The following is a 15,988-nucleotide window of genomic DNA, read 5'->3' on the forward strand; positions in this document are numbered from 1 at the left end:
GAGCTCAGCAAAAATAAATAAATAAATAAATTGTGGGTTCTTTTTAAAACTGGGGGACTATGAGGACACAGGGGTGTGTGTTGGTCATTCAGTCGTGTCCAATTCTTTGTGACCCCATGGACTGTAGCCCGCCAGGCTCCTCTGTCCATGGGATTTTTCAGGCAAGAATACTGGAATGGGTGGCCATTCCTTTCTCCAAGAGATCTTCCCAACCCAGGGATCGAACCCAGGTCTCCTGCATTGCAGGCAGATTCTTTACCATATGAGCCAACAGGGAAGCCTGTTGCTCAGTCATATCCGACTCTTTGTGACCCCATGGACTACACACTGTAATTGTCATGTGGATAAAATAAAAAATTTAGAGTTCATAATGGGGAGATTTTTGAGTTAAAAAAAAAAAAAGACCATGAAAATGCACAAAATTTATTGCTATTTAGACCAAATGGAACAACATTTCCAGAGCTGTCTCTATGGATCTGAAGATTCTAGGTTAAGGCCAGCTGATTTTGTCAAAGGCTTGCAGACTTGTTTTCTGACACAGGCACTCTTAGGCAAGGAAAAACAAGGGCGTTAAAAGCTACACTAGTATGACTGATCTAAATGGAACATACTTCCATGAGTCATTTGCAGCTTTAAATACTATAGAAAAAAGAATTTATGAAACATGCCCAAACAGCCTCCCCCTTTGATGTGGTGAGCTCTTTTCAAACCACATTGTTCAAATTTATGTTAAAATGCAAACCCTTCATGTTTACAACGGGACTCTTGGAGGAATGCAATATAAAAGTACAACTGCTAAATTTCAAAGACAAGACTTATAACCCCAGAACAATGGGGCATTCCCGGAGCGAATTTATGAGCTGTTAAACCTCAAAAGGTTTCCTCAATTAGCAGTGAAGGTTCTTGACATATTTGCAGCCTGATACAGGGGCTGCTTTTATATAATTTGGGGTGTACTGCTTTTATCGGAACTTTCCCTTACTTTGGTGGACCTCGGACGACAACCATTGTGCTCCTCTCTGGGCAGCGTTTGATCCTGCTAATTATGCTGTGGGGCTGGGATGGCATTTCACGGTTTACCGTTGCTCCTGGGGCGTGCTACAAATTATACATAATGCATTGCATTGTAATTGCTGCACTGTGAACTTGGCTTGCCTTTCCAACATAAAATACTGACATCCAAGTAGTTTTATTATAAAAAAAAAACAGAAGGGATTCTTTTGGATTATAAACATCTGAAGATCTAACATTCTCATGATTCCGGCGGCTATTTTGGACACACGGCGGGTGGAGGGGTGGGCGGTGGTGGTGGTGGCAGGCAAGGCTGAAAAGCAAAGCAAATATATTTCACATTAATGCTTACAGAGAAAAAGAGGAGGCGGTCACGAAGGCAAGGCCATAGTGAATGCAAAACAAAAGGGAGGAGGAGCTGTAGGGCCGACAGAAGTCCAAACTGGGAAACCAGAGGGGCAAGGTCTAGCCCTGGCCCTTCACCTCGCTGGGCTTCAAGGTCCTCATTTTGAAAACAAAGGCACAGGATGAAATGACCACAGAGGTCCCTTTTCCATGGAGAGAGGAAGCTCAGGAGGGCAGTGACTTTGTTTCCCAGTCTGATTTGTCAGGCCCAGCCTTGTCACAGCCAGGAACCTGTATCTCGTGCCAAACACACGGCCTCTTGCCGTATTGGTGCGGGGCCTCTTAGAAAAAGATGATGTCTCTTTAAACAACTGGGGCAGAATAAATGAAGCACAAGTTTTACATATGCAATACCATCAAGAGCAAAAAAAAAAAAAAAAAAAATCACAAGGATGGGGGCTTCCCTGGTGGCTCAGTGGTAAAGAATCCACCTGCCAATGTAGGAGACATGGATTCGATCCCTGATCCAGAAAGATCCCACGTGCTGAGGAGCAGCTAAGCACGTGCACAAGCACAGCTTCTGAGCCTGTGCTCTAGGGCCCAGGAGCCGCAACTGCTGCCGCCTGTGCGCCCTGGAGCCCGCGCTCTGCAACAAGATCGGTCACTGCCACGAGAAGCCTGTGCACCGCAACCAGAGAGTAGACCCTATTCGCCGTAACTAGAGAAAAGCCGGGGCAGCAATGAAGACCCAGCAGAGCCAAAAATAAAATTAAAAGAAAAAAAAATCACGAGAACAGTACTGGGGTCCCTCCAGACGCCTGCAGCAGGCCGGTCACAGGACCTGCTGCAGGCTTAGAAGCAGTGCCCAGGCGCCAGGGCGCGCCCTCCTAAGGCTCCTTCTCCCTGTAACGGGACAGCAACCTGATGTACAAGGCAGACGGGTTTCCTTCCACTTCTCAGAAATAAGTGTCCTGGAGGAGCCAGAGGTGCTCCAGAGAGCAAGCTTACAAGCACAAGGGGTCCTCACCTGGACAGCTCAGCGGGCCACAGGACACAGTCCGCCGTGCTCAGGCAGGGTAGAACATGACTGTGTTACAACTGTGGCTTCTCTTTGAAGTTGGGCCACAGATAATCCAATGTGCAGTTGGTAGGTTGTTAACCTTCCACGAAAGAATTCTGTGCCCCTCAACTGACTTTCTCCTCCCACCTGGTTCAACAGCGGGCAAATGGCCCAGTTAATTTCAAACCAAATTTCAGACTTACATTTGACGGTTAAGTATGCTTAGAACTCTGAATGTTTAGCAGAGGAGAGTCGGAATTCTGTTTCCTTAAATTTTACACCTAGTGCTGTGTAAAAGATGTCCTGGATGAGAAACATGGCCGCCATCTGTCAAGATTGAGGAAAGGCTGTGAGGCATGTGGGTCTCCTCTCTTCAAAGCCTCAAGTTGACCATGGGTAGGTGGGCATTCTGCTACTGACTAGCTCATGTGAGCAAAAGGGGACACACAGGAGTGGGCAGCTAGGAGGGTAAATAGTCAGGATTACAACTCTAGGACAGAATACTCATAGTTCTTGGCCCTAGAGCTGTATGTGAAGGCTCACAGGCATGCTACCAGGGAGAGAAAATCAGCTATGATTTTGTCAACAAAAGAATCAGGTCAAGGTTCTTCTCCCCTGGTTATCACTCCTTAAAAGACAATAATAGCAGTGATAATATGAGGCCTGGCCTTTCCAAGAAGGGCCATCTCTACGACTTTTCCACTTGCTTATTCTCGGTCGAATTTACCTTGCTTTCTAAAAAGAAAACAACTCAAATGTAAAGTAATGGAAAAGTTCCTGGTGAAGGGGACAGCGCAGGGAGAGTGAGAGGTCATATCTAGGAACTGTTTTGGAAAATACTCCCAAGGCAATGGAGCTTTGCTCTAAATAAAGAAAATACCAATCTTCAAAAGGGGATAGTTTTGGGTAAATGGCAAAGCATGAGGAAGTTGAGTGGAATATGAAAACACTACCTTCCTGACAAATACCATATGATATCACTTATATGTGGAATCTAAAATATGACACAAATGAGCCTATCAGTGAAAAAGAATCATGGACAACAGAGAACAGACTGGTTGCCAAGGGGGAAGAGCCTAGGGGAGAGACGGAAAGGAGTCTGGGGTTCGCAGATATAAGCCTTAATACATAAACAACAAGGTCCTACTGTCTAGCACAGAGAACTTACATTCAATATGCTATGATAAACCATAGTGGGAAAGAATATTAAACACACACACACACACACATATATATAAATAAATCTATGCTGTACAGCAGTAATTAACATAACATTGTAAATCAACTACACTTCAATTAAAAAAAAAAAAAGAAAGAAAATACTATCTTCCCAACTTCTTTAGACAAAATTAGGCCTGAGGTCCCCCCACGCAGGCACCCACTTCATGTCACCAGAATCTCCAGTGTAAGAAAACATCTTGCACAATTTTCTTAAGTAATTATTTTCTTAAATTGATGCCAGGCAAATCTTGTTCTTTCTCTGGGGAGAATATACTTTGGGATTCCTGCCACAAATTAAATGCTCTAGATGAGTTTAGAGAAAGATCATTTAAGGACAATCAAATCATTTAAGGATAATCATATACTCACATATGCATACATATATATACATACACGTGTGTGTATATACACGGCCATGTGTAGGACACATATGTATACATACAACATACACACCCTGGAAAAAGCAAATACTGAACACACATGAGTGCCTAGGTTGGAAGTTCAGGCAGGAATCCGTGAGGAAGGATAGTGCCAGGGGACAACACAAACTCAAAAGGGCTCTGCATTCCTCTGTTTTGAAGTCCAAGTCCATCAAGAGATTTTGAAAGAAATCAGAAAAAATAAAGCAGTGGAGGAATTGAAGTTTTACATTTCCATTTTCTATGTTACAGGCTTTCTTTCCCTCTCCAACTTTATAAGCAGAAGGTTTCATCCGTTTGAAAACACAAGGACACTTGTGTACATACAACCAAATCCAACCAAAAAATGAGATATAAAAACCAGGGTCATTTCAAATTATACCTCAGGCAAGAGCTTGATCGAGGGTCTGGACTCCAGGGAGAAGTCTGTCTGGTCCTGGTGGTGGTCCCCATGCAGGTGGCCAGTGAGTATTTGTTGAAGGACTCAATGCCAAAGACTTTCCATGGATGGAGAGTAAGCTCCATCATTGCACCTCTGGCCCACAAACTCAGCCAATCAAGGGGCACTGCAGGTCTTTACTTTAGCCCTGGTCTGTCCTAGAGCCATCCAGCGAGATGCATCACAGCCTTTAAAGACCTTGGGATGATCTGAGAAGAGCAATCTATCCTGGTATCCATTTACATAAGAAAAGTGAGGATCCACTTCTCTAGGGGTGAACCAGGGCTTCCCAGGTAGCGCTAGTGGTCAAGAACCCACCTGCCAATGCAGGAGACTTAAGAGATGTGGGTTTGATCCCTGAGTCAGGAAGATTACCTGGAGGAGGGCATAGCAACCCACTCCAGTATTCTTGCCTGGAGAATCCCATGGACAGAGGAGCCTGGCGGGCTAGAGTCCATGGGGTGCAAAGAGTCAGACACGACTGAAGCGATCTAGCATGTAGAGGTGAACTCAGGGCTGAGGAAGGAAAGCATGGCTCTGTCCTTTACACAATCTTCATCTTTCCCTCTCCTCTCATGGCTCCCTTTGTATTTCTTTCTTGCCTAAGAAGGGAACTCTCTAGCTTTCTATCATGTTCAATAGTTACCAAATCCAAATCTAAGAGCTCTGAAGAGAAACCACAAAGATTCACTTTTAGATTAAAAAAAAGTCACATCTCCTGAAAACACAGATATCACATGAGAAATACTTGAGGGCTGACACTTAGAATGCTAAACAAAACAAAAAAGACAGGCAAAAACACTTCTTTGGTTTTGTCAAAAAAATGAGTATCTGAATACTAATAACAGCTACCATTTATCCCACACTTGTAAGGCAAAGCAAATAAATAGGGCAATTAAACAGAGAACTGATGATCACCCTAAGGTAGTTACTCCTTCATAAGAACTCTGTGTGTATGTGTAGTCACTAAGTTGTGTCCAACTCTTGCGAATCCATGGACCGTAGCCTGCCAACCTCCTCCGTCCATGAGATTTTCCAAGCAAGAATACTGGAGTGGGTTGCCCTTTCTTCCTCCAAAAGATCTTCTCAACTCAGGGGTCAAACCTGAGTCTCCTCCATTGGCAGGCAGATTCTTTACCACCAGGGAAGCCCTCATAAGAACTACCAAAATGCAAAGAACCTGTAGTCTATTCTTCTGTGTGCCTTAGCTGGAACAGGGTAGAAAATTGGCTCAAAAAAGAACAATGAGAGAAAGACAACGTCTATGTTTTGAATGTAGTTTGGGAGTGTCCACCAGGATGGCTGTGTAAAAGAAATAGGCCATCCAGGGCTTATGTGGGCTTTATTCACCCATTTGTTCATTCCTTCACTCTGTCACTAGGTGGTCATCATCCAACAAATATTTATTAAGCACCTTCCCAGAGCAGAAAAGTGAGCAGGGGGATGGCTTTATCCTCTGTGGGACCAGTGCTCAGGGACTAAGCCTGTGAAAATGTCTGAGATCTCAAAATAATTAATTGGCTCCTAAGTGGGAGGGGGGGGGGGCGGAAAACCTATAAAACGCAACAGTAATAAATATTTTATTAAATGCCTATGAAATGTACCATATGGATCATTTAATATCTCAACTCATAAATATATATATATTTACAACCATTTACTTAAAAATGTATTAATATACTATAGCTGGGATGTCACGTTTGAACACATTTGAGATGATACGGAGTATGAGGTGGGGCTTCAAAATTAAAGCCCACGGAAGTCCCTAATGCCCCCACAGGATGGACAGGACATCTCTGCCCTCCTGGAGTGTACAGTGCAGCGGAGGCAGAGCCACACGCGAACAACCCCTATCACCTTGTGAAATGCCTAAGAAAGTTACCCCTCTGGGCCTCATTTTCTTCATGAAAAAAATAACCAACCAGAAACCATAGCCTTAGGGGCAGTAAACATTGAGGACCAATGTTTTATTAAATGATAGGAAAGTATTTCATAAGCTCAGAGTCATGAGAAGTCAGAATTTAACCCCTCTCATCTTAGCTCCTCCTGGTGGGAAATGTCTCTTACCCTGTTGGGTGCTATACCTGCTAACCTGAGGGAATCAGTGCTCAGAACAGAGACAAATCTCCACCGCACCCTAAAAATAAGGCTGCTTTGGTGCCCTTCTGCAGCCCACACATGTCTCTGAGAGACAGACGTACATAAACCAGGATGCTTCATGTAAAGATAAAACCGGGTCCATATCATGAGATTCCAAAGAGACAATGGTTTAAAGGCTCGGCAGGTAAAGAATCCTCCTGCAATGCAGGAGACCCAGGTTCAATCCCTGGGTGGGGAAGATCCCCTGGAAAAGGAAATGGCAACCCACCCCAGTATTCTTGCCTAGGAAATCCATGGATAGAGGAGTGTGGCAGGATACAGTCCATGGGGTCAAAAAGAGTCAGACACAACTTAGCAACTAAGCATGCGTGCGCACAAACACACACACAAACAAACAAAAATTGCTTACTTTGGTAAAAATAAAGCCATTTTCCAATTAGCTCAGCCCTGAATAGACACCACCATCTATTCTGCCCTAGGAATAAGAAGATGCAGAGCGCTCCTAAATTTGACTTTACTTCTTGTTTTTGTAGACATTTCCTGAAATAACTTAATCTTTCCAGGGGTGGCAATGTTAGCACACACGTAAAAGGAGAAAATGAACTCAGCTTTGGAAAGGAAGGATCACATGGTATAACACAGAAATGTGTCCTAGGAGGCAGTTTGATTCTATTACTTCTCATTTTCCCTTTTCCCTATTCATCTTCACAGGCACCCTTTTAGGGAGCGGGGTAGGAGAAGGCTGGGGTAGGGTGTGCCCAGGTGAAAAGGAGTCCAGGACACAGTATAACAAACTGAAGAGGGATAATAGTTACAAACTTCTGCAAGTAGAACCTGGCTGCTTCACCTCTGTTAGAATAGACCCTCCTTCTGGCTTGAAGATTCCCTTTGTGTCTCACCACAGGATGTGTGTTAGGATCATATACAATGAGTTTAAATAAAACAAGAAAACAAAACAAGAAAAAATTTGCATGACGAAGAACGAAAATCTACTAAAAATACTTTACGGTGACTTCAAACATGGAATCACATTTTATAAATAATGTTTTTGTGGCTTGGGCATGAGAGACTCACGAGGAACATGTGGATTAAATTTCATCCAAAACGCATAGGGCTTTAAAAATCAAGGGGAAATTGGCTTGGCAAAATTAGCTTGGTTTGTAGAGCAGAGCTTGGGGGGTGGGGGGTGGGGGACAGAATAAAGAAGTTTGCAAATGGCAGTCACTCTGGCATTCCCCTACCCCCACCCGCTCTCTTGGATGACCAGGTCAACTGGCTACAAGGGCCATTGCCTGGGAAAAACTTTCTTGGAAATGATTTAACTCTCTCTCCCTATTTAGGCAAACTCTTCAATAAGTGTATAATAAATGACTCTCCCTTACCTCTAATATCTCAAGCATCAAAAATAGAGGCCTAAGGTCTACTTGTGTAAAAAATGTTGAGTTATCTTAGGTGCTGATCAAATGCCTACCGCACCTTTGTGGCAATCAGGTGGGACTGCATATGTAGGGACATTTTTATTTCCTATTAATCCAATTGAAACTATTGGGTTGGCCAAAAAGTTCATTTGGGTTTTTCGGTATGCTGTAATGCAAAACCATGAACAAACTTTTTGTCCAACCTTATACTCTTTTCTCCCCAAACAAGCATTATTTTAGACAAAGCCCACAAGAATCAGGCTCTTTTTTACTGCCCAAACCTTTTTTGTTTTCCTTCGCCACGCAAACTCATACACAAACACTACCACCACCACCACTGCTATACAGTGTCTGAGTCTTCACGGTGCGCTGCTGCTGCTGTTGTTGTTCAGTCCCCCAGTCGTGTCTGACTCTGTGCGACCCCATGGACTGCAGCACGCCAGGCCTCCCTGTCCCTCACCGTCTCCTGGAGTTGCCCGAGTTCATGTTCACTGCATCAGGGATCCATCCAGTCCCCTCATCCTCTGATGGCCTCTTTTCCTTCTGCCCTGCATCTTTCCCAGCATCAGGGACTCTTCCAAAGAGTTGTCTGTTCGCATCAGATGACCAAAGTACTGGAGCTTCAGCATCAGTCTTTTCAGTGAATATTCAGGGTTGATCTCCCTTAAGACCGACTGGTTTGATCTCCCTTAAGATTGATTGGTTTGCTCTTGCTGTCCAAGGGACTTTCAGGAGTCTTCTCCAGAACCACAGTTCAAAGGCATCAATTCTTTGGCGTTCTGCCTTCTTTACTAGAGATCAAATAGTGTTTATGGTTTCAAAAATGCACCCTCAAACACAACCTTGTTCCATTTTGGGGGACAGTTATGACAAGCATTTAACCCATTTTTTTTAGATGGGTTAAGGGAGATTCAGTGAAAGATCGTACAGCAACAACTGGCCACTCTGCAAATACCAATTGTACTTTCCTGCCCTGGCACCTTTTATTGCTCATTTTTCTCTAGAATATCCATTCCCTTAGTCCTCACTGACTAGACTCTACCATTCTTCAAGGAGCAGAACAAATACCACATCTTTCAAGCTATGATCCTTTATGTCATTATGTCTCTAATCAGTTGACTTCAAGGGAGACCATCCTAGTAAATCCAGGAGGACCTGACTGAATTAGATGAAAACCGCAAAGAGCAAAGCTGAGGTTTCCTGGACAAAGAAGAAACTCCACCGAAGAACTGGAGCTTCAGCCACCCTTCCTGAAGGCCTGTCTACAGACTGCAGACTTGCTGGTTCAGTTCCCAGAACTGTGAGCTCCTCAATGAGTCAGGCACTGCTCATTACTGGATCATGAGAAAATAGCTAAAAAGATTTTCATAAAGTTCATAGGGTACACTCGGGATATCCTGCAAAGTATTTGTTACATGGCATTTATGGAACTGACTCTTGGGGATCTGGGGTCACCTCACAAAGAGAAGGCCCATTTGGTACATCAGGTTCTCAAAGTCATCTCCGGTTCAGCTTCTGAGCATTACCTGGGAAACTCTTAACAAGTCAAGTGCTTACTGTGTGACAGCCTCAGTCATGTCCGACTCTGTGCGACCCCACGGAGTGCAGCCCACCAGGCTCCACTGTCCAAGGAATTTTTCAGGCATGAAAACTGTAGTGGGTTGCCAGTTCCTCCTCCAGGGGATCTTCCTGACCCAAGGATTAAGCCTGTGTCTCCTGCATTGGCAGGTGGATTCTTTATCACTGAGCCACTTGGGAAGCCCAAATTCTCATACCTCATCCCCAAACCCATTCAGTCAGGAATTTTAGGGGTGGAGCCCAGCTCTAAACACGGGAAACCATTCTGTTCAGTGTGTAAGAGAATCACCTGCAGAGCCTGTTGAACTACAGACTCTTGGGTCCCACCCAAGACACATGGCTATTTCCACATTTAAATGAATTAAAATTAAGTAAACTTAAAAATACAGTGTCTTAGTTGTACTAACTACATTCCAAGCACTCAGCACATGTGGCTAGCAGCTACCATTTTGGACACAGAAGATAAAAGGCCATGTCCATCACTGCGGAAACTTCTATAAGATGGTGCTGCTCTAGAGCCACTGAGCAGGACCCTGAGGAGAAACCCCTCCATATACTGTCATGTACTACAGCGGGGAGATTAGGAATTTCCATTATTGGCCTTACGCTGAAAAAGCACAAGGCGAGATGGCCCACACCAAAGGCAAATGTTGCTTTGTGGTTAGGCCACTTCTCACACGGGCAATTGATTCTCTGTCGCTTAGGATGAGTAGCATCAGGAATTTATATATTTACTACTACTTAAGGCTAGGGAACCCAGCAGTAGCAATGGAGCTTATGTGAGTCATGAGGGTCCTTCTCTTTACTCTTTGTTAGGGGTGGGGGATGATTAAGAAACTCAAAGCTTTTAGAAGCTCAGGGCTTTCAACTCTGGTGGAACAAGGGACAATAGCAGGGTCTGTATCACACCAGGAACTGTTCACATCCTGAAACAGCTCCTGTCAAGGCTACCGCTGACCTCGGCATTGCTAAACCCATGGGTCATTTCTCAGTCCTCGTCTACCCAGGACCACCGGGGCACCTAGTACAGAAAAATGCTCTTTCCTCCTAGAAAAACTTGTCTTCGAGGATAGCGGTCCCCAACCTTTTTTGGCACCAGAGACCAGTTTCATGGAAGGCAATTTTTTCACAGACCAGGGAAGCAGGTGGTTTGGGGGGATGATTCTGGTGGCTCAGTTGGTAAAAAATCTGCCTGCAATGTGGGTTGACCTGGGTTTGATCCCTGGTTGGGAAGATTCTCTGGAGGAGGGCATGGCAACCCACACCAGTGTTCTTGCCTGAAGAATCCCATGGACAGAGGAGCCTGGTGGGCTACAATCCATGGCATCGCAGAGTAAGACACGATTGAGCGACTAAGCACGCATACAGCATACACAAAGTATTAAATTTACTGTGCACTTTATTTCTATTATTATTCCCATCAGTTCCACCTCAGATCATCAAGGATTAGATCCCAGAGGCTGGGGACTGCAGCTCTAGGACCACCTGCTCTCTTTTTCTCTGTTTTTTTTCACCCTGTTTCACTGGTTCCTTCTTCTCACTCTCCTTTGCTGGTACCTCCTTTTCTTTTCAACCCCTTAATGTTGGAGACCCTCAAGGCTCAGTCCTTGATCTTCTTCTCCATTGATATTCACTGCCCTGGTGATTCCATCTACGTTCAAGAATTTAAATATTTACATCGTGCTGATACTTCCAGACCATACCTGTCATCTAATCTCATACTGAACCACCTACTCCATCCCCACGTGGAGCTCTCATAAGCCTGTCACTCTCTTCAGGTCCAAGACTTACCTCTATTTTTTCCCCTGCAAATCTTCTCTGTGTGTTCAGGTTAATGGGAACTCCAACTTTTCAATGCCTTCAGCCAAAAATGTTACTCCCCCTTCACTTCTCTTTCTCTCATAATCACCACCATTCTGTCAAAGATGCATCCTCTCTGCCTTCAAAATGTATCCAGAAGCTCTGTGCAGAAGACCACTCTGCACTCCTCCATGGCTACCATCAGAATCGGGGCAGTGGTCCTCCCTTGCCTGAATGACTGCAGCAGGACCCTAACTGGTCTTCCTGCTGCTCCCCTCTGCCTCTGTCTCCACTTGTGCCTCTTCCTCTGTGTCTATCTTCTTCTTGTCTAACTCATCAGCACAGCTGTCACTGGGTTTCAGTTCAGTTCAGTCCCTCAGTCATGTCCGACTCTTTGCGACCCCATGGACTGCAGCACGCCAAGTCCTCCCAGTCCATCGCCAACTCCTGGAGTTTACTCAAACTCATGTCCATTGGGTTTAGGTCCCAATGGACCCAATCAGGATGATATCACCTTGTTACTTTATTACATCTGCAAAGAGGCTTACTCCAAATACAGTTATATTCTGAAGCTCTGGGTGAATATATCTCTTGGGGGGGCACCATTCAACCCACTATGCCACCCCACAGACCATTTTCAACACAATAGCCCCAGTGACCCTTTACAAAATAAAGTTACATTATTATGATACTCCTGTGCTCAAAACTCTCTAATGGCTCCCATCTCATCAAGAGAAAAACTGAAGGCCTTCAATGGCCTGAAAGGCCCTATGGGATCTGGCTCTTACACCTCTTTGTCCTGACCTCCTACAGTCCAGTCATAACAGTGGCCCAGACTAGTGGACGTGGATTTGAGACATATTTTGAGTTAGCATCAAGATCACCTGGTTACTGACCGACACCCAGGAGGTAACACCTGACGGGGAGCAAGCTGGGGAGGTAGAAAAGCTACCATAAATTCAGGTTTGTACATGATGCACGTGAGATGTCCTTGAGTTCATTTACCTATGATTTCAGAAAGAGATCTGGGCGGAGGAGATAAATTTGAAGTACAAATAGTAACTAAAGCTTAAGAGAAGACAATAAGACCTAGAATAAAGTAATTAGGAAAACTGATATTCCAAGGTGGCAGGGGATGGTGGTAAGGGTTGGGGGTATGGGGGAAGCCTGCAAAGTAGACCAAGAAAAAGGTTCAGAGCAGAGTAGCAGTGGGAGAGCTGGGAGGGTGGGCATCAGGAGAACTGGAGGAAAAAGGCAGGGTTTCAAGGAGTGGATGGGTAACGTTAAGTACATCTAAGGAAGAAAAGTGTCTCCAGGCCTCAGCAACATTGAGATCACTGGGGAACTTTCATTAGAGTAAGGAGGGTGGGGCGGGCAGCAGCACGACTGAAGAAGTGGAGGGAAGATCCAGAGTGAAAGTGAAGACTTTGGAGACTGTAAATGGAAAGGAAAGGTGGTGAATAAAAGTCAGTTGAGTTGTTGACCTGTCTCCTCCTCTTTGGGATGAGGGAGGAAAGAGACTTGAGTAGGCTGACATGTTGATAGGAAGGATCTGGTAGATTCAAAAGCTGAAGGCAGAATGGAGAGAGGGTTAATCAGTAACAACAGATTTTCCTGCAGAGAAGACAGGTGAACGACTAGCTTTTGAAAAGAGGAATGAGCCCTCCCTGCCCAGCTGTCAGGAGGAACAAGTGTGGGAGTGGATACAGGTAGGTTTGTAGTTTTCATGATGGGATGCCGAAGGTGTTACCTACAGGTGGATTCTATTTTCTCTGGGAGGTCGAGGACAGGGGAGATGTTGATGTCATTTATAACAGGCTCAGTCTGCTCTGTTGGGTCACATTCTCCAATTGAGCTCAGCCACCAGATGCAGGGTCCCAGATGCCCCGTGGCTGGGCTCATTGAAGTCTGAGGATTTTTCCATATAGGTGGATGAAGGGCTGAGCAGCAAGGGCATTAACGTATTTGTAAGAGCGTAACAAAGGACTGGACGTCTAAGCACTGGATGGAGGCAAGACAAGAAGGGAGCAATTCATGAACTTGAAAACAAAGAACACCTGCAGCTGAGTGTCCTTAACTTTAAGGTCATCTTAAAGTGGTCAGAACTCTAAATGTTAAAATCCACGAAAGCTAAGAGCCCAATGTATCTAACACAAGAAGCAAAGGATTTTAGATACAACTACTCTTCTATTAATACTAAACACTACTGTACTTACAATCCAAGAGAACCAGAGGGAACCTGATACTGAAGGAGGTACTGAAATTCAAGGAACATCATTCCATCTGAATTTTATATTACCAAATTGTTTTTAAGTGATGTGCTTTATTGATTTTGCTACAACTGCTTCTATGTAAGCATCCTATACACAAGTTTACCTGATTCTTTTTTCATCTAAACTTACACTCTGGTGCAGTGGTTCTCAACCAATTTAGCCCACCTAGGGAACAATGGCAGTGTCTGGAGATATTTTTGGCCATCACAACTGGGAGGAAGGATGCACAAGCACAGAGTGGCTAAGAAGTCAGATGCTACTCAACACCCCATGGTGCACAGGATGGCCCCACCCCCACCACAACAAGGAATTATCCAGCCCCAAAGGTGGTGCAGTGGTAAAGAACCCGCCTGCCAAAGCAGGAGACACAGGAGATGCAAGTTCAATCGCTGGGCTGGGAAGATCCCCTGGGGAAGGGAAAGGCTACCCACTCCAGTATCCTGGCCTGGAGAATTCCATGGACTGTATAGTTCATGGGGTCACAAAGAGTCAGACAAGATTGACTGACTCACACTTTCTCAAGGTGGTGCAGTGGAAAAGAACCCGCCTGCCAATGCAAGGGACACAGGAGATGCGAGTTCGATCTCTGGGTCAGGAAGATCCCCTGGAGGGGGAAATGGCAACCCATTCTAATACTCTTGCCTGGGAAATCCCATGGACATGGACAGAGGAGCCTGGGAGGCTACAGTCCACAGGGTCACAAAGAGTAGGACGTGACTGAGCACACACGTGCACACGCACACAATAGAGCTCAGTTAGAAAAACCCTGTTTTAGAACAGACGTCCTTGTTTGAAAAGTAGGCTATTTACATCAGAGAGAGGAGGGCTCAACTTTGGATCCAGGTAACAAACTGTCTTCAAGTTTTCTGTACCATGAGCATATGAACAGCCTAAATAAAACTACCTTACTTTTTAGAAAAACACTGAAATATGAGTTCACAAAACCTTGTAGATGTAGATACGTAAGAAAGGATGTGGATGCTCTTGATGACTTCCTCTCTCCCTCCCTCCTTCCTTGCCTGGCTTTTCCCATTCTCCTGTTTGTTTCTCTGCAGAAGGAGCTCTGTTCTTCACCACTTCTGCACACCAGACCGTTATGTTCCAATGGTAAATTAATTTTGACAAAATTCCTTTACGAGTGGTAAATGTAAAAGTCTGAAGAATTTAGTCAGCTGGCCTTTTGCCCATATACAGAAATGATTAAAGACTAGACTGCAATTAAATTCTGAGCAGAGTGACATAATTAGCAAATTTATGAATGGGTCTTCTTTTCACAGTTCTACTGTCAGGACTAATTACTTGTATTAATTAGAACTGTCAACACATGAATATGCTTGTTGAAGCCGCTTCCTATGGTAAAATATGAGACTGGTAAATATCAAGAAGCTTGGAAAGATGCAAAGACTTTCATTTATTAGCAACTCTAAATGATACAGAAGCACTGCCCGCACAATGAGCCCTGGGGATTGTAAATAGATTCCCAGTTAATGAATTCACTATTTGTTCTTCCTTGCTTAGGCGTTAGTCTTGGTTTAGCCTTTGGATGAAATAGTCAATATATCACTACTTCAGAAGGACTGTAGCAAGGATAAGGAAAAGAATTCTGCAAGTTTACTGGAAAAGCAGAAAGAATAGCTGGGATGGTTAAGGATGCTGTCTTCTCATTGATTAGTCTGAGACTTATTGTAAAACAAGTGTTAAGAACTGCTTAAGTGAAAGGGGAAGGACAGCTGGGGGCTTTAAGAACCAGAGTTTGAGACCCAGTTTACACTCTGTGACCTTCTGTAAGTGGACAGGTTACTGAGCCCCTCTGTGCCTTGGTTTTCTCATCTGAAAAACAGGAACATCAGTAGGACTTCCAGAAAGTTACGGTGAACCCTAATTCAGTTAATACGTAGGAAGAACTTAGAGCAGCACCCAGCTCAAGGTATGTGCTGGTTGACTGTTGTGTTGTTTCAGTTGCTAGGTTGTGTCTGACTCTCCTGCAACCCCATGGACTACAACCCGCCAGGCTCCTCTGTCCATGGGATTCTCCAGGCAAGAATACTGGAGTGGGTTGCCATTTCCTTCTCCAGGGGATCTTCCCAAGCCAAGGACAGAACCCTCATTCTTGAACTGGCAGGCAGGTTCTTTACCACTGAGCCACCTGGGAGGCTTTGGATGGCGGTAGAAACAGAATTTCACACTCCGAGAAGAGATCCTTGGAACAGGATGCAGTGCTTTGGAATCAGAACCGAGCCCTAATACGTTTAATATATAAGCCTCAACTGTGCCCTGCCTCATGAGTTCTTGTACAAAGTAAATTTTTAAAAATGCATGTAATG

General features: G+C 44.6%; 1 protein-coding gene across 3 annotated transcripts in view; it reads right to left on the bottom strand.

Moving 5' to 3' along the window:
* The window catches only part of RHBDD1 (rhomboid domain containing 1), a 135,190-nt gene that overhangs the window by 19,398 nt on the left and 99,804 nt on the right, over positions 1 to 15,988 (bottom strand). Inside the window, exon 8 of one of the 3 annotated variants that reach the window (XM_070385758.1) lies at positions 527 to 1,324. The exons of 1 other annotated variant lie outside the window; for it this stretch is intronic. In XM_070385758.1, the coding sequence (XP_070241859.1) occupies positions 1,077 to 1,324 (248 nt within the window). In that variant the 3' untranslated portion in view covers positions 527 to 1,076. Of the gene's footprint in view, positions 1 to 526; positions 1,325 to 15,988 lie in introns of those variants that run through there. One more of the 3 variants, XM_070385748.1, reaches the window with a different exon arrangement.

The sequence above is a fragment of the Bos mutus genome, chromosome 2, assembly GCF_027580195.1.
Source record: "Bos mutus isolate GX-2022 chromosome 2, NWIPB_WYAK_1.1, whole genome shotgun sequence".
Lineage (NCBI taxonomy): Eukaryota > Metazoa > Chordata > Mammalia > Artiodactyla > Bovidae > Bos > Bos mutus.